A 27784-nucleotide genomic window follows, 5' to 3' on the forward strand; every position below is an offset into this window, starting at 1 on the left:
GCAGAAGTAACCCCTGCTCCACTCACCTTCCTGGATGGGTATAGAGACCAAAAGTGACGACCAGCAGGACAGGACAGTGTTTTGTACGTGTCTCCACCACGCACCTCATTCCCACCTGTGGGGAAGCATCACCTCATTAAATGTCATTTGGCCTTGATTCAGCCTCAGAGAGCCGGTGTTTCAGTGGAATTCCTTTCCGTACTTAGAGTGTCTTCGTTTAGCAAAAAAGAAATGACGGGGAAGCTGTGTGACCCAGGCCAGAGGCCTCCTCTTCTCTTGTCTTTGAGAACTTCCCTGGCCTGTGAACAGGATGGTTGGGTGGCAGACTGGCCTGTGGGCCGCAGCTCTGTGAGGACCCTTCCTAGGAATGCAGGCCCAGCCCCTGTGCCCGCCCTGGGGAGGGCTGCTGCTGGGGGAGGCCGGTCCCCTTCTTCCATTTGCAATCACTATTTATTTATCTTTGAAAATTGAAGGAACCAGAGCCTGCAACTGGGAGAGACTTGTGGAGCCAGGAGAAGCCAGCGTCTGGGCTCAGTGTCTGCCACCCACGCAAGGGAAAGAAGCATTCCCAGAAAAGGGGGGTGGGGACCTGGCTGAAAGGCCACCGTGCTGGAAAAGGTGCCACACACCCCAGCAGGGCCAAAGGCACAGAAAGAAGGTGGCAGTCACCGGAGGGACGACTTTGGTGGCCCAGTGAAGGATGGGGAACAAGAGCCCTGCCCAGGGATTCCTCAACCCGAGCAGCCTGCGTCTCCACAGCAAACGTGCTGTGGCATTAAGCGGCAGAGAAGGCCGCCTTCATGGGCAAACTGGGGAAGCAGATACACTGGGCCACACTTCACTGTTCCCTCTGTCCCCAGCCCGGTTCCCAACTTGCACTGCAGCCCATCTAAGACCCAAGGCAGTTTTCATCCCCATCCAAGTGCCCCCCATCACTCACTCATTCTCAGGCCACAACTTGCAGGCAGGCACGGCCTCATTTTGACCCCCGAGATTAGATACCCCAGGATGTTAGGGGCTGTGTCCTTTGTCAGCGCTGCCGAGAACGGGCCCTCCTGACTCAGCGCTGTGCTCCTTCCACACCCAGCGGGAATCCCTGCTTTTCCCGCTGTGTTCCCCCCATTCCCACCTACCATCAAACACACACACACACACACACACACACACACACACAAACACACACGGATGTGGAAAAGGTAGGCAGCCAGATCTGGAAGGCCTGCCTCGGCCTTTGACCCCTCCTTGGCCGAATGACATGCTCCCCCCGCTGGGCGAGGTCACCCAGAGGGTCTGAGCCTCCTTAGCCTCCGCCTTGTCTCCTGCAGTGGCTGGAGCAGGGCTGTGAGAGTGAGCCCCGGCTTCCAGACTGGCCCATCAGGTCAGGGGGTCAAGGGAAGCCGAGTCTCAGCAGCCTCAGAGCGGTGAACGAAGTTCAATACAAAACATGGGCATCTCTGGCCAAGCCCGCGGGTCAATGAAAGCCCCAGAAGCATCGGGAGGTGCAGGCTGGACGGCACGAGTGAGGGAGGGTTTTGTGGAAAGTGATGGCGGTTGGCCTTGAGGTCTGAGGTGGGTTATGGAGAGGAAGATTCCTGGGTGGGGGGAGAGAGGCGCGAGGGAGAAGTCTAGGCTCAGGGCGGGTGCAGGGGACACGCGGGGCCTCCAGCCGGCTGGCCCGCTCTTACTCCGAGGAGGGCAGCGGCCTGGCTGCGCATCGGGAGGCGCTAGGGCCTCGCGGACGGACGAGCTGGAGAGGGGAGGGCGCCCTCTCGGGAGGGCGGGCGGGGGCTGGCGGCGGCGGGAGCGGCGCCGAGCAGAGTTGCCTCCATCCATGGCACGGAGCGGCGGCGGCGGCAGGAGCCCGGCTCGATCCGCTAGGTCACAGCCCCGCGCAGAGCGAGCAGACGACGAGGAGCGGCCCGGCCTCAACCGGCCCGGGAGCACCACGCAGACAGTCGGGCCGCGCCGCCGGGGCCCGCCCGCGCTGCGCTGACAGCCGCGCCCGCGTCCTCCCCGCCGGGGCGCTCTCCGGACATGCCCCCGGGGCGCGGCGGCGGGGACCCCGGGGCTTGCCTCCGCCCAGGGCCCCCCGCTCCGCCCTCGAGCGCCCCGGGCCCCCGCTGAGCACGCCTCTCGCACGCCCGGATCCCTCCGGCCGGCGCGCAGACGGGCCCCAGCGCTGTCGGTCCCCGCGGGGCGATGGGCTGATGGGCGCCGCGGGACACAGGATGCGGTGGACGCCCGCGCGCCTGCTGCTGCCGCTGCTGCAGTGGCTGCTGCTTTTGGCGCCCGAGATCCGCGGCGCGCCCGGCTGCCCGGTCCCTATCCGCAGCTGCAAGTGCTCAGGGGAGCGGCCCAAGGGGCTAAGCGGCGGCGCCCCCAGCCCGGCGCGCAGGAGGGTGGTGTGCGGCGGCGGGGACCTCCCGGAGCCTCCCGAGCCCGGCCTTCTGCCTAACAGCACCGTTACCCTGTAAGTATCCTACTTGGCCGGCCCGGCTCGAGCCCCGACGAGGGGACGAAAGGAGACCAGACGGGAGGGCTGGGAAATGGGGGACAGAGTCGATGTGCCACTTCAGACTCTAGGACAGGCCCGAGTCCAGAAGCCGAAAAGGGAGGCTTGAAGAGAAGTAAGGGAAAGATTAGGGCTCCAGGGGTGTGGAGGGAGGAAGGAGCATTGGGGGGCGGGGGCGCCCCAAAGTGAGGCACCGCGGGCGCCCACTCACCTGCACAGGTGACAGGGAATGCGCGCTGGCGGGACGCCCGCGCCCCTTGAGTTTCTAGCCAGGGCTGGTGTTGCGGACCTGCGGGGTTGGGATGGGGGGAAGGCTCAGGGAAGACCGACGCCTGCGGCCCAGTAGATGGCTGTGGTCGTTACCACCGCGGACGCGTCCCTGGCCGCACTGGAGGAGTCTCCCGGCTTCATCCCGCCGGCCTGGCTCCTCCAGTTGGGGGCGCCCCATCGGGGACGGGAGCCTGCCAGCCCCGCTTGCAGCCCGTCTCTCTAGCGCTGGCGGGAGGGTGGGCTCGAAAAAGTCTGTCCTTGGGGTGCAGGCACTTCTGGTGTGAATGAGACCCCGGCGTCCCGATTCCCACTAGGACCCCTCTCCCCGCTGTGCGCATCTGTGAATTGAGCTCTGCTCTGGATCCTGCATCCCTCCCTCTTCCTCCCCTCCTCGGATATAAAGACGAACTTTGGCTGTTTCTCGATTGACTTCTTCGCGAAAAGAGTGCGGAGAAAGAAACCTGGCTGAGGGGAAGGAGGCTGCCTCCCAGCCTCCTTCCGTCATACCCTTTCCTTCCTCACGCCCGGGCCTTATTAAGCCCTCACTTCGCTGGCAACCAGCGCGGCCCGTTGCGCCCGCAACCCGACCCCAAGCCTCCTCGATGGGGGTCCGAAGTCCCCGCAACTGTAGGAGAATTAGCGACCCCTCCCCACCGCAGAGATTTCCTGCGCAGACCACGTGCTTGGAGCTCCACGCACGCCGTGGACTGCAGGGTCGGGCCCTGGCGACAGTCCCTTCCTTTCCTGTCCTGGATCCAGCCTCCAAGCCGCTTCCCCTTCCCTGTCCTCCTGACCCCAGCGGCGAACGTTTCCCCACGGCCCCTTGCCCAGAGTTGGAGCTGGCTCACAGTCTATCCGATTGTGTCCAGAACAATACAGTAACGCCTCTGGTTGGGTGAGTTCAGAGGCTGCCCGCTTCCTGACAGGACACGACTGGTCAGCCTCTGACGTTGTCCGCCTGGCCTGCATTTTCCCCAGCTGGGGTGGGTGTGTGCATGTGTGCATTAGGGGGGTGGAAGCGTTGTCTCTGCTCTCTCCCACGTCCCAGCAGCTCAGGGATACAGCCATGGCCTGGGAAGGCAGCTGTGCCAGCTGCTTCAGGTCCCTCTGAGTGTCCACTGGGGTTGAAGCGTCCAGACAGGCCTGGGCATTCCCCAGCCCACTCAGTTCTGGAGGAGAAAAATGCCTGCTGTGTGGGATGGCTGGGCTGGTGTCTGTGTGAGTCCCCGCTGGGCCACAGTCATTCAGTTCTGAGAGGAGCGTGTGTGCCGTGGACCCTGCAGCAGAGCTCACACTTCTGTGCTGGGGTTAGGGAATCCTAACATACTGACGGCAGAAAGAAGGGAAAACATTAAAGGTGGTTTTGCAGTACATTTTAGAATGATTTGGTAACTAATGCTTTCCAGCCACGGCTAATTCCCATCGACGCCACTCCGGGGAGAGAGCGGGGCCAACTCTTGGCGAGAATATATCAGGACAGGGTGGCAGCCAGCAGGACTGCTAGCTCACCTTCCCATCCCAAACCATCCCCAGAGGAAGGGCCCTTCTTTTGTCCCAGGCCACTGACCTACCTGGCTTAAGATACCTTCCAAAAGAACAGCCCCCCCCCCCCGCCCCGCAGCATGGCTGGACATCTCCGCAGGAACAACAGACAGGGCAGGTCAGGCCGGAGCAACCCCCGAGAGCCCGCTGGCCCATCAGCCGGGGGTGTGACTAAAAGCAGCCACAGACATATGCCTTAGGCACCCCCCACAGGCTCCACCTAATCCCCATCCTGACTACAACCCCTCCCCCAAGCTGGCTTCTGAAGGAAAAAGAGCGCAAGTTCTTCTTCAGCAGAAGTTTGGCAGGGATTCCCTTCTGGGGGCTCAGTTCCCCCAGCAAACCCACCCCTACCCAGCAAGCATCTCGAGGGAAGAAGGAAAAGACGGGCTGGGAAGGGGCTTCTGCCACTCCAGCCTGGCAGCAAAGAGAGGCTATGAGCACAAAAACCTTCACACTCTCCCAAACTCCTCCTCCTTCCTCGTTTATTTATTTATTCTTTTTCCAAATGTCCCCTTTCCCCTTTCTGCCCATCACCTGGTGCAAACAACAGGACTTGAGCCAATAGTCTTTGCGTTATTGCTTTCCCCTCCCTCCGCCTCCCCTGTTTTCCTCCAGAATGGACCACCATCTCCCAGTCCCCTCCACACACCACCCTGCCCACGTGGGTCCTGGGGGAGTAGGGGGAGAGTCAGGCCTCTGCTTTGGAAAGCCCGGCTGACTGTTCAGGCAGGGAAAGTGCTAGATAAGGTGCCTGTCTGCAGAGAGCCTCCGTCTCTGCTCAGAAAGCCTCCAAGCCGTTGAGGGCAATCCTGTGGACAGCCCTGTGCACCTCACGGAAAACCCTTCCACCTCCACTCGGTTATCTCGGCTTCTGCCCTCTGGTTTTGTAGACTGCAGGCCCCCTTTCCCCACGCTTGGCTTTTTTTTTTCTCTCTTTCTTTCCTCTAATGGATTTTCGTTCGCGGTTTTCCAGGAAAGCTGAACTCTTGACTTCCTTCCTGATCCGCCTGCCCCACCCCAGCCCCCATTCTCAAGGCCTAGTGCACAGGGCAGCTGTGGGCATGTCCTGTCCAGAGCAGGAGCCTTTATGGGCCTTCCTTGAAGGACAGGGTCTCATGGGCAGCGGGGTGGAGGTGGCTTAGCACAGGGAGAACCCGGCTGGAGGAGGGAGACGCAGACCACTGTCAACGGCCCCACCCCAGCCCCCACCCCCCTGCCCGCCCTGGCAGCAGCTGATGGGCCTGCCCTCTGGTTCTGGGCTCTGGGAGTTCAAGTGAGGGGGATACTAAGGAATTCCAGGAAAGGGCTGATAATGGATAACTCTAGAAGGAAACCTCCTATGAGGACCTCCCAGGACATCTGAGCAGGCTCTCGGAGGATACCAGGCAGTGTCATAAATTCCTGGGCCCCTGGGCTGAAAGGGGCCTTAGAGATGCCCCTAAATCAGCGCCTGACAGCTGAGCAAACTGAGGCCAGATGGGGAGAGGGCCACGTCTTGCCAAGAGTCACACAGCTTAGCTGACGCCAGCGTCAGGATTAGCTGGTTGGATTCGCTTAGTTTTCCTCTCAGGTGAGAGACTCACTGTTCACCTAGCTGGACTTGGGACCCAATGGACACAAAGCCTGCTTTAAAAAAACCCGGTTCCTTCCCAGCAGGACCCAGGCCCTTTTGACCTGGGAACATTCCAAGGCTGGGTGGAGAGAGGGGCAGGCAAGGGACGGTCCCTCGGTCCAGATTCTCCCAGGGCCCGCAAACCCTCATCCCCTCAGCCTCCCATCTGGGGGAGCTGCCTACCACGTAGGCTGCCCGCATAGGGGAGAAGGGGCAGTTTCCACACAGATGTGCCTAGTGGAGGCCGGGGCCCTTTGCTCGGAGTTTGGTGGTCTTTGGGAGCCCTGGGGGAGGGGGAGGGGAGGGGAGGGAGGGGAGGCCCCTTCACAGCCCCATCCCCCGTGCTTGGCCCAGCAGTTCTTGAGCACAGACGTCCCTCTGGACCTCCAGCTCTGGACTGGGCCCACCCCTCAGTGCCCCACATCCCAGCCCCCGGGGTCCACTTAGGGGGAGTTTGGGGCAAAGTGTGCCAACCGCCTGCACAGAGCGTGAGCGGAGGGAGATGGTGGCTGGAGGGGCGGGCCGCGCGGCCTCCCCACCCCCTTCCCTTCCACCCTCTTTCCCCCATATGGTTCTCATAAGGTCTGGGCTCAGAGACAGCAGCCAGAGGAAGTGGCAGTGTACAGAGAGCTTTTGTGCCTGAGCGGAGGGGGAGGGGGAGGGAGCGAGGAGAAAGAAGGAAAGGAGGGAAGAGGCTGGAGACTCCAACACACTCTCCCTTACCCTCCCCACGGTGCCGGGGGAGGGGCGGAGGGGAGGGTCTCAGCTGCAGCGCCCCCATGTGGGCTCCCGGCCCCCCGCTGGTCTGAAGGGAGGGACTCAGAAGGAATCTCCCCGACTACCTACTGGAGGAGTTGGAGGCCACCAGCCCAGGTCCCAGGATTCATCAGCCCCTTCCTGGAGGTGTTAGGAACCCTGCCCTGAGGGCTGCCCCTTGTGCAGGACGTCGGGGCCCAGGGTCCCAGTTCAGGAGAGCACCAGGCGGAGAGCAGAGCCCTCCGTGCTTCACTGGTTGAGTCCTTCTTGCACCAGAGAGACTGGACCTATAATTCAGGCCCCCAGTGGGACCAGGACCCAGAATGGGTTATTTGGCCTGAATTTTTCAGAACCCATGCAAGAACCCAGCCACTCCTAACCCCTAAGGAAGTCCCTTCCTGCCGCCTACTGTGATCACCCCTCTGGGTTAGGGTTGGGAGGGATGCAATCCCTAGTCCTGGTGAGTCTGCGAATTTCCCCCAAAGGCACGGGCAAACCGGTGTAATTTGAACCTCACCGTAAATTGACCCTTAAATTTGGGGTCATGTTTTTAAAGGGAGCGAGGGTTCCTAAGTTTATGTCACATGGGAGTCATTGGGATAAGAACTCTTTCCTGAAGGAGAAAGAGTTCCAGCCACCTCTGAGTTGATCTCTGCCCTTCCATTCAGTGAGCTTTCCTTGCCAAAGCCCAGAGAGGGGAGGTGAGTTCCCCCGTGCCACGCACCCTGGACCAGGACCCCTCACTCCCCCATCACCCTGAGGTAGAGCCTTCACCCCCGTGGGACCAGACAGAGAAGAGGGGAGGGGAGAGGAGGGAAATGGCCCTGGGCTGAGGAACCAGAAGGAAAATCCGGTTAACTGCTAGGAAGGGGCTGTTCAGAGGGGCTGTTTATTTTCATTCCCCCAGCCCAGCCGCTCCGTTCTATTTAGAGCTCAGACACTGACAGGACAAAGCTGCCTCCTCCCCTTCCTCCCTCCTCCGGGGGGCCCCCATCCTTCCCAAACTCCAGAACATTCCTTTGCTTTTAGAACTGGGTGATGGGGGTGGGAGAGCTGAGACACTGTGGAGTGTAGCTAACGAGGCAGCCTCCCAGGACCTAGCTTTCCCAGCCCTGGGAGTGGGGAGAGGTGGGCTTGGGGAGCCGGGCTGGGGGAGCAAAGGGTGTGTAAAATGGATGGGACCAGGTGAGGGGCAGGGGACCAATCTGTCACGGAGTAGCAGGGAACCGGCCTCAGAGAGCGGCCCAGGAGGGAGTTCCAGCCTGAGCTTGAGGGGCCAGACGTCTCCCAGCTGGAAAGCAAAGGGGAGGTCGAAGCTCCCTCCTCCCTGTGTCCTCTCCCGGCCCCCCCTCCCCCAGGGCGCTTTGCATGCTGGGAACTGTGTGTTGGAGCAGAAACTCTAGACTTCAGGAGACTCGGCATCCAGGATGGGAAAAGCCATCAAACGTACGGAGTGGGAATCTTCGGTCCAGACCCTTCTTTTACAGAGAAGAAAACCCCCAGAGAGGGGCTGACTTGCTCAAGGTCACACAGCTCCTAGCCAGACCCGAGGGCTCCTGCTCCGGGTCAGCCCGGTCCCACACTGACCAATCAGAGCCGTCCTCCCTGGGGACAGGGCAGGGACATAACCAATCCGCTTCCCCCACGTGGATAGTGAGCCGGGGAAAGGGGCGCCACCCGCGACGATACGTGTGTACTTAGGGGACCACTAAGTACAAAATCACTTCACAGAGGATTTGGTGGGAAGTGGAGGCAGGAAAAAATGCCTCCCGACTTGGGAAAAGCGTGGGTCCTGGACCAACCCCACCTTCCCTGGAGCTCTGCCCCTTCAGACAGCCACCTGCCCATTCCGCCAGTGCCTGTTGTGAGGTGAGAGAGCTGGCCTTGGACCTCAGGGGGCTTGCAGTCTCACCATGGAGACTGGATACAGGCTCGCCAAGCAGGACAGGAGCCTCCAAGCTCCCAAGGAAAACGTCTGGGCTGGAAGGATTAAAGGACTAATTTATACTTAGGTGTAAATGACTGATGACAGACAGATCCTTTCGGGTTTATGTGTGTGTTTAAAGAAACCTGCTTTCTTCACCTGAAAGCTTGGCTCCCCCGTGGTGAGATTTTAGGCTGTGAGCGCACGAAGTGCTTAAGGTGGATTGCAAGTAATTTCCCAGGTTCCTCAAGCCCCGGGGACACACGCACGCAAACAGTCCACCCAGTGTGACACATCTCCCTTCACCTTCCACGAGTGGGAGATGGTAAACACCAGGTCTCATTTGTGTTTGTAGTACTGATGTGTTCCGTAAGGCCGAGCACACAGTAGGTGTTCATGTAGGATTGAAGACCAAATGAATGGATGCCCAGGGTGAACGATTAAAGCAGAATCAATTCCAGTGCTGGGGGCCCCCAAATCCCCACCAAGCCACACCGACCACCCACCATGAACACCAGTAGGTTACTCCTTCCCATCCCCGCCCCAATTTCTTGGTTTCTGCCTAGTGACCATCAGGATGCTGTGACCTTGCAGAGAGGGTAGAGAAAAGGACCGAAGGAAGGCCCATGTGTAGGAGCCGTTGCAAAATAGTTTTCCCTCTTGGCCTTGACCTCAGGCCCTGCCTGGACAGCCCATCTTCAAGGCTGAGGTCAGAGGCTGTCTCAGGATATGGCTCTCTAAAGTCTGGGGAAAAGATGTCCCACATGGGTGCCCTCCTAACCAGAGGGAGGCTGACAGACAGGCTTCCAGCCAAGGGAGGGATGGCAGGAGGTGTGGAGGTGCTGTGTGTCCTCTCCAGCATCTATGTCCCCTGCAGTCAGGCTCGGTACACATGAAGGGCAACCTTTAGCCTGAGGTGTGTGTCAAAGCAGGGCCTGTGGACCAGAGGTAGTCTTCTGTTTGGAGGCCCCACTGTCCTATCAGTCAGGCTAAACGGCATCCACAAGCTTTATGAAGCAGAACAGTTAATGCTAATTGGCATAACATGACATTTGGTAGTTCTATAGCTAAGTCTTCATTAATTTATGTTTGTAGCATTTATATTTCAGTGGTGATTTTTTTTTTTTTTTTTTTTAGGTTTCAGATGCCCTTGTGGGCCCTTGGAATGCTCCAAGGCCCTGGGTACTGTGCCTGCGGGCGGGGCTGGGAGTACAGTTTCACCTTGATGGTGCAGCTGGTAATGGGCCTGAGGCCATTTTGGTGTTAGCAAGCAGACCACCCTCCTCCCCTCACTGATGGTCTCCCGAAGACACTGCCGAGGTGCCAGCAGCAGGTGCTGGAGACGGGTCCCTCACAGCCCAGAGGGCCTTGGCAGCGGCCTAAATTCCGGGCTCAGAATTCCTGGAGAGCACGGGGCCATAGTGTCCAGGCCTGTGGTCCTTGCATCTCTGTGCTGGGGTGGGCTGGGGGGTCGGTGAGGGGCTGACATGCATGACTCTCCCCGCACATGTGAGAACCCTTTTGTTCGGGCAGGTGCTGGCCCCGTGCCCAATGGGGCGGTGCCCACGTGACCCCTATAGGGTCATCTTTGATGTCGGACTGGGATCTGGCGAGCGTTTGTGGCTGCCCAGAGGCCACAGGGCCTCTGCAGACGCCAGCCACTCGCTCCCGTGGCCTCCAGCCTCATTAGTGGTAACTGCTTGCTGCTCTTCCCTAAAATAGGACCCGAGCCGGGAGAGAGTTCTGGAATGGACTCAGTGTGCCCCCTCTCCTTGGCCAGATTTCAGATTCTGGGGTAGAGAACAGGGGCCCCCAGGGACTGGCCCCCCCTTCCTGTGAAAATGTGATGTTGGGTGGTAGACGCGGGAGGGAGGGAGAATCTGAGGATGCTGGTTTGGGCGGGCCTGGGGTCTGAGGGATGGGAGGCATGGCTGGGAAGCAAACCCACCTGGCAGACGCCCTGTGCTGGTGCTGGGGGGAGGCCGGTGGGGCTGAGGCTCTCTGGGCGGGGTTGGGAGGCGATTAGGAGGGGGCAGAGACTGGCGTTGTGTCTGTGACTCTGGACAGAAGCATGGGGCTGCCCTGCCTGTTTTCCTCCCATGAGAGCCTAGCATGGCGGGAACATTTTTCTTCCTGTTGGATGAGTGTGTGTGTATATGTGTGTGTGTGTTTGTGTGTGTGTGTGTGTGTGTGTGTGTTTCAGCTACCCCATTAGCAGCCCCGTAACTGCCAACTTCCTACCTGCCCCAAACACTCTCCCAAATCCCTGTCTTCACCTCCAGAGGACTGAACCTACCAGCATAATTGAGGCCATTCTCCGCCTAATCTAGGTCTGAAGTAAAATTCCCTCAGCCCGATCTAGATTGTTAAGACCAAAAGATCCATTTCTGGGTATCTGGGGACTAAACCATACCAATACCTGCTGAAGTCTGTCCAAGAGCTGGAGACATGGCAAGAAGGGGCCCATTGGAGGAGAAGGAAGCAGCACTGTTTGCCTGGTGCCCCCGCTTTAGTGAGTGGCTTAGAGGGTGGGCGATCAGGAATGTGTTCTCGCAGTGAGAAAAAAATCTCATTTCAAGACTCTCCAGGATGGAGTTTACACTGGGCTGGCCAAGCCTGCAGCATGGGCAGCAGCTGACCCCAGCGTCACCCTACTGTACCCTCTCCTCCCCAGCCCAACAGAGGCTGCCTCAGAGAAGGCGGGCCTTGGGGGGTGGCAGCCAGGAGATGAGCTGCTCTGGACCAGAGGCTTGTCCTCACCTGCCTTGGGGGCTGGTCCCCATCCTTTGCTCTGTTCCCAGGCCACACACACACACACACACACACACACACACACCCCACCCCGGGCCACCTGAGTATCCCCCCAGCAGCCCAGACTTCTTCCTGGGAAGGTGCTGGCTACAAGGAGACTAAATCAGGGATAAGACTTAAAGCCCCCAGCCCCATGTGGCCCTGAGTTCTTGCGATGTCGCTGGTCTGAGTCAAATAAGTTGTGCTGGAAGAGGAGAATCCACACCAGATTCCGGGACTTAGTACCAAAAGAGGGAAAATATCTCATTAATAATTTTTGTTATTTATATCATTTATAATATATGCATATTTATAATATATAATAATATATTTATTATGTGTTGAAATGATAACATTTTGGGTGCATTGGGGTAAATAAAGTATATTATTAAGATTAATTTAATTTTTAACTTTTAAACAATGTGGCTGCTAGAACATTCTAAATTACGTAGGCAGCTGGCATTGTACTTCTGTTGGCCAGTTCTGGGTTAAATCTGGGGTATGTGAAAGGTGTTCAAGGGTTAAAGGACAAAGAGTCTGGAGAATCTGGGGTACCTATACCCCCAACACAACCACTAGACTTGTCTGGATAGGGTTCTCCAATTAGGATCCCGGGTTTTAATGTTGGGGATTTGGGAGTTGGAGAATTTGTTTAATTTGCTGTTTTCAATTCAATGATCTTTGAGCAAAACATTTTTTGCCCATAATTCTTTTTTTTAATTTCATTTTATTTATTTATTTTTGGCTGCGTTGGGTCTTCGTTGCTGCGCACGGGCTTTCTCTAGTTGTGGTGAACGGGAGATACTCTTCGTTGCAGTGCACGGGCTTCTCATTGCGGTGGCTTCTCTTGTTGCGGAGCACGGGCTCTAGGCGCGTGGGCTTCAGTAGTTGTGGCGCACGGGCTCAGTAGTTGTGGCTCGCGGGTTCTGGAGCGCAGGCTCAGTAGTTGTGGCGCACGGGCTTAGTTGCTCCGCGGCATGTGAGATCTTCCCAGACCAGGGCTTAAACCCATGTCCCCTGTATTGGCAGGCGGATTCTTAAGCACTGCACCACCAGGGAAGCCCCTTTGCCTATAATTTTGAGATAATGTTTTACTAGAAGGTATTTTCATAGTGTAAGATTTTCATTTCTAAAGTCAGTGTTTCTCAAACTGGGATCCTCAGACATATTTGCAGGAAATAAGATACATTTCCCCTCCCTTTAACAGGTCCATACTCCACTCAAGTTTGGGAATGTTCTCAGGCTTCCCCCTTCGTGCACGGGGCTGTGATAACCTGGCTCCCCCTGTTCCTCTAACCTTCCATACCCCCTACCTCTCCGCTGTGCCTGCCCCCATCAACATCCCTTTCCTTCTCCCTCCCCAAGACCCAGGGAGGGGCAGTCCCTGCGAGAGACCCTTGGGGTTTGGGGAGGCTAAAACAGATGCCCTTTCTCACCCCTCTTCCTGACATTTCAGGCCCCTCCCAACATTACTAAGGATACTGAGGGGTCCTCTCGCCTTCTCCAACATTTAATGCAACCCCTGAACCTCAGGCTCTGAGGGTGTATGAGGGAATCAGCAACAGATGAGGTGGGATGGGCTTCGATTTAAAACTCACACCATCAAGAGCCTGTCCCCACCCAGGGGGCCACCGCAGCCCCACCAGGACCTGAATGAGACCATTCGAGGCCCTAAGAACTGACAAGATTATTTATAATTGGCCACCACAGGTAACGTGAAATAAAACTATCCTAACCCATAAAATTAGAATAAAGGGGTTTGAGAAAGTTCTAATTATTCATATGATGACTACTGTGATGTGCTTTTTGAAATATCAAGACAATGTGTGTGTGTGTGCATGTGCGTGTGTGTGCGTGCGCGTGTGTGCACGTGTGTGTGCGTGTGTGTGTGTGTAGCACTTTGGAAACCCAGCACTCCCTCGAAACCCTCCACACAGTCACCCTTGAGACCTTGCTGGGAAATGTCACCATTGGAAGGACAGTGAGAGGGGGACCCGAAGGGGAGGAGGGGCCTCTCTGGAGAGGGGAGAAGGGAGGAAGGAGATGAGGGGTCCACGTCTTCCCATTGACCCACAAAGCCCCCTTCCACCCTTGACTCCGTCCCGGCCATGGTCTGTTTTCCATGTGCCCTTGAACGTGGTGTAGCATGGACGCCTGGGGTCCTCTCACTGCCAGTCTGGTATGTGCACCCACCCACTTCCATTAAGCTTTGGGGCAGAGCTCTGACAGCCCCTCCCGGGCCCTGCCCCTGCCCCCTGCCCTCTCCCTTACTATCCAGCCCAGAGGCTGCTCACTGGAGGGGAGGCCCAAGGCCTGCACCTCTGGCCTTCCCAGGTCCGTTCTCCACCATTCAGAGCAAAGATGGGAAAACCTTTGCCTCAGCGCAGGGCAGGCGAGAGCTGGAGCTGAGAGGCTCATTAAAGCTTTTTAATAAGCAATTAACTCAAGGGATGAGCCCTCTGGCTGGCCTGGAACTCTCTCCTCCCAGCAGGGAGCCTGACAGAGAAAGGCTGAGTGGGTGGGCAGAGTGGGTTGGGTCAGGAGCTTGGGGCCCCTTTCTGCTTCCACAAATACAAACGAGTAAATAAACAAGACTCCGAGTGGGCAGAGGCAGAGGCCGAGGCCTGGGCTCCCCCATGGCCAAGGAATCCATCAGTTTCCTGTCAAGGCTATAGACAGGCTTGGGGACGCGTGGGCACTCCGTCCCTCTGAGTTGGGGGCCTTTGAAGGGAGGGAGGGCTCCCCTTCTGGTGGTCCTTAGCTCCCGGAGTGATGGAGACCCCGAGGAAGGGCAGGTCCTCGCACCTGCCTGACTTCCTCTTCTACCTGCCAGACCATTCTCCCCAGCACTGTCCTCAGATAACTGGGCCAATGGCTTGAGCGAGACAGAGCTGTGGCGGGCAGAAAGGGGGTGCCGTGGGCTCGGCCCTGTGGTTCCAAGGTTCAAACGGGTCATCACAACTTCACACCTGCTCAGCTCACCTGCGTACAGAGCCTAGGTCAGATCCAGGCTGTGGGGAGACCCAGGGCAGGTGAAACGTCCGACCTGGTATTCAGTGGGCTGACCAGTCTGCCCGAACCATTCGCTGGCCCCTCCCCGTGGTCTCCCGGAGCCCAGGGTGGGGCGGCTCCTTGCCCAGCTTCAGGGGGCGCCGCTTACACAGAAGGCAACACTCTCCCCTCTGTGTTCTCCCCTGTCCTCCAGGCTCTTGAGCAACAACAAGATCACGGGGCTCCGGAACGGCTCCTTCCTGGGACTGCCGCTGCTGGAGAAACTGTAAGTGTTTGGGCAAGAGGTCGGGCCAGGGAGGGTGAGGAATCCCGGCTGCTGAGGGGCCCGGGACCTGCTGGCCCAGCAGGGCCCACAGTCGGACTCGACCACCAAGTGGAGGGCGGAGGGACTGGTCCGGGAGAGAGAGACCAGTTCCCTAACCAGCCACAGCACAGAGAAGTGGGGACACGGCGCTGGTCCAGGCAGGGATGGGGCTGTGGGAAGCTCATTAACACTCTTTAATGAGCAATTAGCTATGAGGGCTGAGCCCCTTAACTGTCCAGAAGCTGCCTCCCCGTCCCAGCTGGGGGCCCAGCATAAAGGGCAGAGGGAGCATTTAGTGTGACTGAGGCCTCTTTCCTCCTTCCCTAAACACAGTCGACAAACAAAGCTCCAAGGGGCCAGAGCCCTGGGCTGAGGGTGGGGACAGTGGGTCACATCCACTTCTCCCCCGCCTCCACCCCCACTGCCCTGGATTACAGCTGCACCAGCAACAGCATCCTCGGCCGCCCTGTGGACGGATGGCAAGGGCCCCGCTAGCCCGAGAGAAGCTCCTTCCCAGAATCGGGGACCTGCCTCGGTCACGGGCAAGTCCGTGCCAAAGGAGGGGGTTGAGTCAACCCCTCTCTCGAGTCCCCGTTCAGCTGGCAACTCTCGATCTACAGCCTGTACCACAGCTTTGGGTCCTGTCTCCTCCACGGGACCCCTGGGCCTCCGGTCCCTCCTGGAGCCGGATCCTTGCCATCTCCCTCACATCCAAGCCCCTGTCTCCTAGCTCTGCTCCCACCTGCTGGGCATTCCCAAGGCCTCCAACAGGGTCCTGCCCCCTCTAGTACCGTTCTGCCTGAAAGGCTTGGATCAGAGCGATGGGGGATACGAACGAATAAGGCAGACGCCTGCTCTCAAACAGCCAAAGGGATCACCGTCTAGTGAGACCAGAGACCTTGCCATATATATAGGAATGAAGTAGGTCGGGGTTTCTGTAAAGGCCAAAGGAGGGATCAGCAAAGGCTAGAAAGTTCAAGGGTAATAGAGATGCAGTACCGACATGATGGAGTGTAGATCTTTAACCAGGACAACAACTTACGAGGTTGTCTCTATTACACCCACTTCACAAGGGAAGGGCAAGGCTCTCCCCCAAGCCGCCTGTGGGGAAAGCTTGGTGGCCTGGCTGGGTTGGGGGCGGGTGGAAAGGGACACAGCCACGTTTGGCGTGGAAAGGTGGAGCACGTTCTGTGGGATCAGGGCATGTTGGGGGTGGGAGGGCTCCCGGGATGTTAGCCACGGTGCGCGCAGACAGCCGTGACCAGGTCCCGCTGACCCTGCTCCAAAAGGGAGGAAGGGCTGCCCCCGAGCTGCTATTTAGAAGACTCATTAGGTACCAACATTCTCCTCCTCGAGCAGCTAAGCACTCAGGAGCTGTCTCAGCCCAGGCTTGGTCTTAGACTGAATTGCCAGAAAGCAGACGCTCCCTCCTGGGATCTTTTGGAGAAAAACTAACCGCAGCTGCCCGCAGTCCTTTGGCCCGGCCAAACCAGGGCCAGTCACCGCCCAGCGTCCGTCTCTGTTCTCCTTAGCGCAAGCGAGAGCTGCCCAGAGCCTCCTGAGGCCTCTGGGACATCTTCCCATCTTTACCCTCTCGCCTCATCCGCCAAAAATCTGCTGGGTCTGACCCCTCGCTGGGTCTGCTGGGTGGTCCTTCAATCTCATGAGGGTAGATTTTCTGGTGAAGATGAGACGATGGGCTTCTCCTTCCCCCCACGCAAGCCTACCCAACTGGACCCCTCCCCACGGCACCGGGAGCCAGATCAGCACCCTGCAGGTGCACTCAAACCACAGGAGGCAAGCAGAGCAAAGTGGGAGAGGAGACGGGAACAACGACCTATGCTGAGGGAGGAGAAAGGGCACTAGAGTGAGAATTCTAGGTCCTGAGTTGGAGCCCCTGCCCCGTTAGGAATCATCTAGTCGTTCACTCTCGAGATGTTTCTTGAGCCCCCTCCGTGCGCCAGGCTGCGTGCTGGGCATCCAGAGTGAACGCGGTAGGCCAGGTGCCCGCCCTGGGGAACTTACCTGCCGCTGATGGGACCCAGAACGTAGCAAAGAAATGTATAGTAGGTCAGGAGCCCATAAACACTGCAGAGGAAAACAAAGCAGCAGGGGAAGGGGGGCAGAAAGCACTGGAATGGGGGCCGCTATTTTATGTAATGAGGTTAAGTCCTCGCTGGAGGTGATGGAGGGAGGGACCTGGCGGGCAGGTAGTTGTCTAGAGGCAGAGGCAGTAGCAGCGGGGGAGGCCCTGGGGTCCAGCCTGTCTGGTGAGCTTGAGGTGCAGAAGAAGGGCAGCGTGACTGGGGAGTGGTGGGAGGTGGGGTCAGAGGGATGCCTCACTTTGGGGCCTCAGTTTCCTCATCTGTTAAAAGTGGGGGGGGGAGTCCCTGGCGGTCCAATGTTTAGGACTCCACGCTTCCCTTGCAGGGGGCACGGGTTCGACCCCTGGCCGGGGAACTAAGACCAAAAAATAGTGGGGGGACAGGGCAGTTTGTAAAGTGCACTCTGGATTTAAAACTCTATGATCCTTGGGTGTGTGTAATACCCACAGAGCTGCAGGAGAAGGAAAAGATCAAAAAGCCCAGTGACACGGCCGGGCTTTCAGAGGAGGGGAGGCTTCTGGGCAGAGGGGTGCTGGGTTCAGCATCCTGGCCTCGCTTCCCTGGGATGGAGAGGCAGTGCAGGGGCTGGAGGAGCCCAGGGTCTCCAGCCTGGCTGGTCACCAGTGTATCAGTCAAGCTTCTCCAGAGAGACAGAACCAATAGGAGATGTATGTGGCTGTGTCCTTATATAAATATACAAAGAAATTCTTTCTTTATTATTATTATTTTTGGCCTCATCACGCGGCTTGCGGGATCTTAGTTCCCCGGCCAGGGATCAAACCCGGGCCATGGCAGTGAAAGTGCTGAATCCTAACCACTGGACCACCAGGGAGTTCCAAGAAATTATTTCTTTATAACGAAATGTATTTTAAGGAAATGGCTCATGTGATTGTGGGGACTGGCAAATCCAAAATCTGTAGGACCAGCCAGCAGGCTGGAGAGTCAGGCAGGAACTGATGCTGCAGTCTTAAGGCAGAACTTCTCTGGGAAACCTCGGGTTTTGCTCTCCGGGCCTTCAACTGATTGGGTGAGGCCCACCCATGTCAGCAGAGGTTGTCTCCTTTATTTAAAGTCAACTGACTGTAGACGGTAACCACATCTACAAGATACCTCCACAGCAGCACCTAGATTAGTGATTGATTAAGTCACCGAGGGCTATACTCTGACACATAAAACTAATCATCACAGTCACTACCCACTACCCCAGAGGTAGGGAGAGGTCCTGGGCCCCGGTCCTGAAGATGCTAATTCATCAGGTCAGCAGGGGCCTGGGAATTGTTTACAAGGTATGCGGGCAATTCTCAGGCTCATTGGGGTTGGGAACCAGTGGACCAGATGACCCCTGCACTGTGGGCCTATTCATTGCAAACAAGACGCCGTGGCTTGGCGTGCAGTTGGTGCCAGGAAACACTGATCTCTCTGTCCTCTTGGACTCAGCCGTCCAGGCTGGGGCAGCTGAGCCTGTGGCAGCTTCACATCCCACAGTCCATGCAGCAAGTCCCATGGGAGTTAGCGGCCTGTCTGATAACTGAGTAGATGTGGGCTGCTCCAGAAAGTGCCGGCATTGCCCGCCCTGCTGAGCGCCCCTCTGGCCTCTGCAAACAGGTGGGGTGTAAGTGGGGGGCTCCCCTGTTGTGCAGTGCAGGGCCCCGAGGCCAGGAAGGGGACACAGAGAGGGCCCTGAGAGGGAATGTGCCTGAGATGATCCCACGGGAGGACCCGCGCTCCAGAGAACTGAGGGGTGAGGTGGGATGGGGGAGACACACCTTAGGCAGGCAGGCTGAACTGGGGAATCTCAAACAGTCCAGCAGAGTTCAAGGCCAGCCCAGGACTGTGCAGAAGGACCCAGAGGTGCGTGAGGCCCTGTCTCTGAGCCCTCCTTTGTGTCCCGCCTCCCTCAGCAGACTAGCCAGAGGAAAGGCTTTGGGAGTGAAGGGGCAGGCGATGAAAGGGCACAGGACTTCAGCCTGGAGTGAAAAGAGACTGGGATTGAATTCCACCTCCATATACCTTCTGGGTGCCTGTTCAGGCTCTCACCTGGACCAAGGGGCAAGGCACGGCTCCCTGACAGGTGGCCACGGAGGTAGATGAGTTCACCCAGGAAGAGAGCAGGGGCCACCTCGGCCTCTCAGTAAATGGCCGTCCCCTTCTCGTCGGAAGAGTTGCAAGTGGCAAGATGTCACACCGGCCGCCCCAGACCGCTTAGATTCGTCCAGAGCCCCCAGCCCTAGGCAGGCGGTCGTGTAGATGAAGTCTACGGGCGGAAAGGACTCGCGGATGGATCATTCCTCGGGTCCCTTGCATCTCTGCCCGGATCCTCCCCGCGCATTCAGCAGAGGGCTGGCCACCTGAAGACTTTCCTGGACTCCAGGGTGACCCAGTCACAGTGAGAAGCCCCCAGACCGTGGACCGAGCCGGCCACAGGGCAGACAGCCCCCAGGAGAGGTCAAGGGAGCCCGGGACTGGGCGTGCAGGCCTGCGTGTGGATCTGTGTGGACACACGCCTCCAGAGGCCTGTGCACGCCTGGAGGAGAGGGCCCGGGGCGGGAGCCTGGGCAGCCCCAGGATGATTTGTCATTGCCTAATGAGATTAATGAGCCCTGGGGGCTGGTATGCCGCGGTGCTGCGGCACTCATTAGACGCAGATGCTCACGGGAACGATGCGGGGGCCTGGGGGCGGGGGCGGTGCGTGCGGCTCACCCGCCAGGTGGTTTTCATTAATCTGGGGGCGGGGCCGAGGGTAAGACGGCCGGGTTCTGCCCCCCACTCCCCCGCCCCTCGGCGCTGGAGAGGAATGCCGCGCCGAGGCAGAGGGCGCGGGAAGGGAGGCCGGTGGGTCCGGGGACAGCTCTACGGCTCGCTGTTGTAGGCCCAATGCCTGGCACCGGGTATGTGCTCCATAAATACCTACTGGATGAGATCAGAGACAAGAGGGGCCCGGGGCGTGGCGCTGCGAGGGAGCCTAGGACCGCCTGGGGTCTCCTCCTGGTCGCCACAGCCTCTCCGTTTCCCCTCCCCCCAGGCAACCCCTGGACCTGCGGCGGGGGGTTCTGCCCACTCCTCAGCCAGCCCCCCCCACTTTCTAAGGAACCCTGAAAGTCCTAGAGGGCCCAGGGGAGCTGCTGTGCGGCCTCCAAACCTATAATTCGGTTTTCAAACCCACAAGCAGGGAGGTCTTTGGGGGTCAGAGGGAGCCAACTTCGTGCCACCCCACCCTGTCCAAGCGTGGGTACACACACACACACACGCTCACATACACACACGCTGTCATACAGACTCACACACTCACTCTTAACAGCTTTAATGAGACATAATTTACATACCGTAAGTTCACCCGTTTAAAACGTAGGATCCCGTGGTCTTGAGTGTATTTACAGTTGTGCAATCATCATCTAATTTTAGAACATTTTCATCATCCCCCAAAGAAATCCTGAATCATTAGCCATCACTCCCCGTTCCTCCCCTCCCCCCCCGCCCCCCGCCCATTTCCCAGCCCTAAGCAAACCACTCATCTACTTTATGTCTCTATAGACTTGCCTATTCTGGACATTTCATATAAATAGGAAGCACACAGTATGTAATCTTTTGTAACTGGATTCTTTCAGCAAGCGTAGTGTTTTCAAAGCTCATCCATATTATAGCATGTATCGGCAAGTCATTCTTTTTTATGGCCAAATAATGTTCCATTGTATGAAGATACCATATTTTGTTCACTCATTCATTAGTTGATGGACATTTGGGGTGTTCCACTTTGGGGCTTATGAATAATGCTGCTATGAGTATTCCTATATGTGTTCTTGTGTTCATGTATGTTCACTTCTCTTGGATTTGTACCAAGGAGTGGAATTGCTGGGTCATATGGTAACTTTAACTGCCAAGCTGTTTTCCAAAGTGGCTGCACTATTTTACACACCCATCTATAATATATAAGGATTCCAATCTCTGTTTTTTAAATCATAGCCATCTTAGTGGACGTGAAGTGGTCTCTCATTGTGGGTTTGATTTGCATTTCCCTAATGGTGTTGAGCACCTCTTCATGCATTAATTGGTCATATGTATATCCTCTTTGAAGAAAACGTCTATTCAAATCCCTTGCCCATTTTTTTTCAGCTGGGCTATTTGTCTTTTTATTATTGAGTTGTAAGAGTTCTTTATGTATTCTGGATAGAAGTCCCTTATCAGGTATATGATTTGCAAATATTTTCTCTCATCCCAGGGGTTGTCTTTCAACTTTCTTGGTGGTATCCTTTCAAGAGCAAAACTTTAACATTTTCAAGTGTAACGTATCAATCTGCTCTTTTTTTTGGCTGCGTTGTGTCTTCGTTGCTGCACCCGGGCTTTTTCTAGTTGCGGCGAGCAGGGGCTACTCTTCGTTGCGGTGTGCAGGCTTCTCATTGCGGTGGCTTCTCTTGTTGCGGAGCACGGGCTCTAGGCACGCGGGCTTCAGTAGTTGCGGCATGCGGGCTCAGTAGTTGTGGTTTGTGGGCTTAGTTGCTCTGCAGCATGTGGGATCTTCCCGGACCAGGGATCGAACCTGCGTCCCCTGCATTGGCAGGCAGATTCTTAACCACTGCGCCGCCAGGGAAGTCTTCAATCTGCTCTTTTATTGCTTGTGCTTATACACTCAGTCTTACACATTCAGCTTCCTGAGCTGCTTTTTGCCCAAGAAGGACATAGGGCAAGATTTGCTCCCAGGTATCCCCCGCCCCCCAACTTCTGCCGTAGGGTGTCCTTCCCCTCCATGTGGACATAGGTACAGGGAGAGGGGTCTATCTTGATCCAGGAGCCTGGTCTGGATTAGGCAAGGGGGTGTAGGGAGGGAGGCTCCACCCATAAGCTGCATTTTCTCCAGGTTCCAAGACCAGAGGTCTGTGGAAGCAGACAGAGGGCAGGAGATTCCACATCATAGAAGCATCTGTGTGTCCTTGCGACCTCACCTAAGGAATGAAGGAATCCAATGAGCAAGTCCAGAGCAGGAGTTTGTAACCTGGGTTCCACGAGCCCCTGGAATCAGATGCACAATATTGGGGGTAGTGCATTCTTCTAGGGCAGGACTCCATAGCCCTCATCAGATATTCAAAAGGATGTGCTAAGCAAGAAAGGTGCAGAACCACCAACCTATAGGGGCCTCGCGGGTCCACAAAAATATCCAAGTTCTATGGTAGCATTTCCTCCTACCACTAGGGAGGGTACAGCCCCAGAGCTGCGTCCCCCACCTTAGGGACCAGGAGGCCTCAGCTGCCCAGGGGCCAGCCCCCATCGGGCTACCAGCTCAGCCAGGAGCCGCCCCTGGCCTGTGCCCCTCCGGAGAGGACCCAAGACTGGTTGGTTCCAGGCCAGCAGGCCATCTCTGAGGGCACTCCTTCTGAGGGCTGCCTTGGTCACCCCGGAAGCCTCTCTGCGGGTGTGAGACAAGAGGTCAGGACCGCCGACACTTGCTGGAAGCTCCCCTTACAGAAGGCCCTGGCTGGCCCGGGCTGCAGGAAACCCAGGGCAGGAAGGGGCTGGGCCCGAGCGGGCTGCCGTGCTCCCATCTGTAGAGCATCAGTGGGGCAGCCGGGCGGGGGGTTCTCGAGGGGGGCCAGGGAGGAAATGAGAATAAACATAGTGAGCGGAGAGGGAAGGGGCGGGGGGCTGCAGCCTGGGCCCCTTGGCAGCCCATGAAGGGAAGTGACACAATGAGGAATGTGTTTCCCTCTGCTCGTCCCCCACACGGGTGGGAGGCGGAGCCCTGAGAATGGCCAGAACCCAAGAGGGGCCAGGGGCACGGGCTGCCGCAGCATCGGAGGACCGGGCTGTGGGGTGGGGGGGCAACCCTGGGCAGGCGGGCGCTCTCCCCGCCATCTCCAGCCTCCTCTCTGCAGGAGCCTTCTAGGGGCTGCCTTCTCGCACATTCCCTGCCTGCACCAAGTGGCCCTTCCGGGGGCTTCCTCTTCTTTCTCAGCGGGGCGCAGGGTTATGCAGCCCAAGTCCTTGGTATGAGAGGGTGCTGAGGTGTGAGGAGCCCTGGCCAGGGGCAGGGCTGGGCAGGGGATTTGTTGCATTTCTCTCTGTCTCTCTGTCTCTGTCTCTCTGTCTCTGTCTCTCTCTGGGTGTTTTTGTCCCCAGCGGGGACTGTCTGTGTGAAAACAGGCCCCCTGCTGGGATGGCACCTCCCCATCCTGGACACCCATTTCCTCTCCCCCCAGAAGGGAGCTGGCTCAGTTAACCCCCTGCTGCCCATAATCCGGAGCTGCCCCTGAGACTCTGGCCTGCAGAGCCAAGAAGGCGGGTCTGGGCCGGGGGGTGGGGGGTAGGGGGTGGCAGGGCCTTGGAGAGCAGGCTGACCCCACAGGCCAACCTAAGTTGATTATTCCAGGAACCCCCCACCCTTGCCCTCTGCCTCATGATCTCCTGGGTGCTTGGGTGTGCCCGAGAGGATGTTGGAACGTAGGGAGCTAGCCAGGAGGCTGCAGCCCTCCCCGCCCCCAGGTGGGCAGTGAGGCCTCCTGGTAAGGTCTCTGTGGGCCGCGAGCCTGTTCTGGTTTGGCTCGGGAAAGACCCAGGTAGGCCTTGGGTAGGTGGGCAAGTGTTGGGTCAGCCTGGCGCCTCTCCCCATGGCTGTGCCTGAGAGGACAGGGTGCTGGGGCAGGCCAGGGGGCCAGCCATCGCCTTGGGCCTCAGTGGTCCCAGAGGGCTGCCGGGTCTGGTGGGGGGCTGGGGCCATGTGGGCACCGGCCGGTCCCCAGTGGGCCGGGACTGTCCCTTCGGCCCGCCGCTGCTGCCCCGGGAGGATGTGACAAAGTGGAGGGAGGGTGGCACTCTGACCGTGTGATGGAGTTTGAGCCACCAGAGCCTGGGACAGAAGCTACTCTGAAAACTTCCCTGCAGTTCGTCCCTCCTGGTGGGTGACCCTTGGCCCTGTGGTGCCTGGGGGCCAACTGCCATCTTCTGCCCAGTCTGTGACCCGAGGTGGCACTTCCCCTGCCACCCTCTCTCTGCACTAGGGGCTCGAGGAGGCCTGGGGGGAGGGCGGCAGGTGACCCCCTCGGCCTCAGCTTCCTCATCTGAGGGCTGAGGGGCGGGGCCAGGTGATGGACAACCCCCCCGGGGCAGCATCCACAGGGTCACCAGCCAGCCCGGGACCTTTCCTCACCTGCCAGGTGGAGCGTCCGCCCGATGGCTCTAAAGTACCTCCCCGCGGCCAGGCTCAAGATGACCTTACCTTTGTGTAGCAGTTGACAAAGGGCCGTTACACCCATTTTCAAACGATTCTACAGCAGCCCTGAGAGACTGAGAAACTCAGGGCAGCTCGTGGGAACCGGGAGCCGAGGCCTCCTGACTCCCGGTTCAGGGCCACCTCCTCTCCCGTTTCCGCCGCGCCGGCCTCCTCATCCAAGGCCCTCCCCCCGGATCTCTCGGTGTCTGCATCCTCCCTGACCCAGGGAGGCGGAGGGGGACCCGTCTGAGAGGCCAGGTCCTTCATCCGGCCTCCCAGCCGCGCTGAGGCGAGCAGGGACTTAGAGGGAAACCGAGAGCCCGGCACTGGCGGCGGTGAGGCCGCCCGCCCCGGGGAGCCGCGTGGCCCCGGAGCGGGCGAGGTGTGAAGCCCGCGCTTGCTTCCCACAGGGACCTGAGGAACAACGTCATCAGCACAGTGCAGGCGGGCGCCTTCCTGGGTCTGGGGGAGCTGAAGCGCCTGTGAGTGGCCTGTCCTGACCCCACGCCCCAGCCCCCTCGTCCCTGGAGGCGGTCCCGTGGGTGCTGCCACCCTCCCACTCACCCTCCCTCACTGCCTCTCCTCCCCGCACGCAACAGGCTGGGGGCAGACATTTCATGCCCCAGCACCGTGTCTTTCTCCGCTCCCGCCCACAAGCCCCGCCCACACGCGTGTGTCCCTCACAAGCGCATCCGTGCGCTACCACGTGGCCGACTTGCTGAGGTCGTGTGTGTCTCTCCAGAGATCTCTCCAACAACCGGATTGGCTGTCTCACCTCTGAGACCTTCCAAGGCCTCCCCAGGCTTCTCCGGCTGTGAGTGAGGGGCGGGGAGGGGGGCAGAGGGAAGGCTCCCCAAAGCCTCACGGGTCCCCACATTCTCGTCACTCACCACCCACCCCCTGTGGCCCAGGGGGAGCCTAAGATCCCCTCTCCCTGTTCCCTGCAGAAACATATCTGGAAACATCTTCTCCAGTGTGCCACCGGGGGTCTTTGATGAGCTGCCAGCCCTTAAGGTTGTGTGAGTATCCTTCCCCAGCCCCAGCAGTCAGGCCCTGCTTCCTTCCACTTCCCAGGAGGGAGACGCATAAGCACTGTGCCCACGTGGCCAGCCTTCTGAGGAGGTGGGACAGACGATGGCTGAAGCTCCACCATACGCGCCTCCCCGTGCTTGCCATGGCTGCCATGGTGGCAGCAGGGCACACGTGCACAATTTTGCCCTCCCGGCCCTCTCCAGCCTCAGTCTCTCCCTGGGGCTCCATCCCCACCCCGGGGAGCCCACGTTCCCTCTGCTCTACCCTGTGGCCCCTCCACCCCCCTGCAGGGACTTGGGCACCGAGTTCCTGACGTGTGACTGCCGCCTGCGCTGGCTGCTGTCCTGGGCCCGGAATCGCTCCGTGCAGCTGTCGGAGCGCACGCTCTGTGCCTACCCCAGCACCCTGCACGCCCAGACCCTGGGCGGCCTCCAGGAGGCCCAGCTGCGCTGCGGTGAGCAAACCCGCACTCTCAGGCTCCCTCCTGAGGGGCCCCTGCTGGCTCAAGGCTCCCTGTGCACTGGGCTTGGTCTCCAGGGCGTCCTCTCCCTCAGATCCCACTGGGGGCTGGTCCTCCATCTGCTTTTGTAAACTTCCTTTGGGGCCGCTGCTTTGTTTATGTTTTCCATCTGGTCCCACCTCTTGGGGTGACAAGTGTGCAGTGGAAAGAAGCATCTTTATTTGTTCGAAACCCGCCTGCTCCTCTCCTGCGCTCTTATCTCCAGAGACTCTCCAGCCCCCCTTCTCCTTCCGAGCTGGGGCGGGCTCCAGACCAGACAGAGGGGCCTGGCTCTGCCCCCACTGGACCCTCACCCGTCACTCAGCCTCACTGCCAGTGTCCCCTCCCACAGAGGGGGCCCTGGAGCTGCACACACATCACCTCATCCCATCCCTCCGCCAAGTGGTCTTCCAGGGCGACCGGCTGCCCTTCCAGTGCTCGGCCAGCTACCTGGGCAATGACACCCACGTCCGCTGGTACCACAACCGGGCCCCCGTGGAGGGCGACGAGCAGGCAGGCATCCTCCTGGGCGACAGCCTCATCCACGACTGCACCTTCATCACCAGGTACAGGCCCTGCGGCCCCTTCTGGGCCCGTGGCGCGGGCGGGGGTGGCCACAGTACCCTCATGCACCCCGCAAAGGAGATGGCCTGATCTGGGGATACGTGTGGGTGTGTTGACGCACATCCAGGACTAAGTCAGAAATGGTCTGGATGAGGGACAGATTGAACGCCTGATAGAAGAAAACGATTATTTCTGACGTTTCTTCAGTGCTTTTACAATGATATAGCGGCTCTCACCTGTATTATTGGACTTGATCTCTCCAGTAGATTTGCAAGAGAGGTAATATTATCTCTGTGATAAAAGATGGGGAAATTGGGGAATTCCCTGGCGGTCCGGGGGTTAGGACTCAGCGCTTTCACTACCAGGGCCGGGGTTCATGCTGGTCGAGGAACTAAGATCCTGCAAGCCGCACGGCACAGCCAAATAAAAGAAAGACACTAACCGAAGGCCAATCAGAGTTAAAGAAGTGTGTACGTGTTTCCCTGGCTCAGTTAAAGAAATGAGCCTGAAGCTGATGCCCTGCGTGCCCCAGGGTGGCCCCCGGGCGCTTGGGGAGGGTGGCTGGCCGCTGGGAGCGCCTCCAGCCAGCCCTCGCCTGCCCGCCCGCCCACAGTGAGCTGACCCTGTCTCACATCGGCGTGTGGGCCTCAGGCGAATGGGAGTGCTCCGTGTCTACGGTCCAGGGAAACGCCAGCAAGAAGGTGGAGATCGTGGTGCTGGAGACCTCGGCCTCCTACTGCCCCGCAGAGCGAGTCGCCAACAACCGCGGGGACTTCAGGTTCGAGACCCAGGCCCCGGCCCACACCCCGCTCCTGCCCCTGGGACCACCGGTGACCGGTCCCCCACCCACTCCAAGCTGGAGAAGACACTGCCTTTTGTCATTCAGCTCCAGGTCCCGCTGGCATATTTACAGAGACTGTATCCTTTTGTATAAAATCACCCTCCGAATGTGCTGTGCAGAACAAAAAGGGTTTTTTTTCCTTTTTCTTCCTTACATGCGTAGCTGACAAAGCTCTCCCACTACGGATGCCACCCTTTCATATCCCAGTGGCCTCTCACTTAGGCAGGGGAGAAATTATTCTCCCCATCGTACAGCCGAGAAGACTAAGGCCCAGAAAGCATAAGTGACTTGAACTCAGGACTTCAAGTCCAGCCTCGCAGCACCAGTGACAGCACTGTCCCAACAAACACAGCTTTAGAAAGGAGGTGGAGCTTGGGAAGCCCTTGAAGTCCCGTCCAAACACACACCCTCTTCTGGGCCCGTCCTGCAGCTCCCAAGGAGTCTGGCCTCACAGTTCTCAGGGCAGGGGAAGGACTCTTGGCCTGAGAAGCCTAGGTCATCGGCAACTTCCCGCCTCTGCCCCCAGGTGGCCTCGAACTCTGGCTGGCATCACAGCCTACCAGTCCTGCCTGCAGTACCCCTTCACCTCGGTGCCCCTGAGCGGGGGTGCCCCTGGCACCCGAGCCTCCCGCCGGTGTGACCGAGCTGGCCGCTGGGAGCCGGGGGACTACTCCCACTGTCTGTACACCAACGACATCACCCGGGTGCTCTACACCTTCGTGCTGGTGAGGCCAGGAGAGGGGAGGGGTGCGGGAAAGGGGTAGGGGAGAAGCCTTCTGGCCTTATGGGCTGTGCTGCCTCTTGGGATGCATGGTGAGGG

The 27784-nt window shown here is 58.6% G+C and overlaps 1 protein-coding gene across 1 annotated transcript in view; it reads left to right on the plus strand.

Moving 5' to 3' along the window:
* The first annotated feature begins 1590 nt into the window (after positions 1-1590).
* The window catches only part of ADGRA2 (adhesion G protein-coupled receptor A2), a 34699-nt gene continuing 8505 nt past the window's right edge, over positions 1591-27784 (plus strand). Inside the window, exons 1-9 of the mRNA XM_022571199.2 lie at positions 1591-2470; positions 14615-14686; positions 24439-24510; positions 24771-24842; positions 24976-25047; positions 25351-25514; positions 25912-26125; positions 26737-26901; positions 27491-27689. Coding sequence (XP_022426907.2) covers positions 2208-2470; positions 14615-14686; positions 24439-24510; positions 24771-24842; positions 24976-25047; positions 25351-25514; positions 25912-26125; positions 26737-26901; positions 27491-27689 — 1293 coding nt within the window. The 5' untranslated portion in view covers positions 1591-2207. The remainder of the gene's footprint in view (positions 2471-14614; positions 14687-24438; positions 24511-24770; positions 24843-24975; positions 25048-25350; positions 25515-25911; positions 26126-26736; positions 26902-27490; positions 27690-27784) is intronic.

The sequence above is a fragment of the Delphinapterus leucas genome, chromosome 21, assembly GCF_059928025.1.
Source record: "Delphinapterus leucas isolate spDelLeu-1000000601 "Yukka" chromosome 21, BTC_Dleu_Yukka2, whole genome shotgun sequence".
In the NCBI taxonomy this organism is placed as follows: Eukaryota; Metazoa; Chordata; class Mammalia; order Artiodactyla; family Monodontidae; genus Delphinapterus; species Delphinapterus leucas.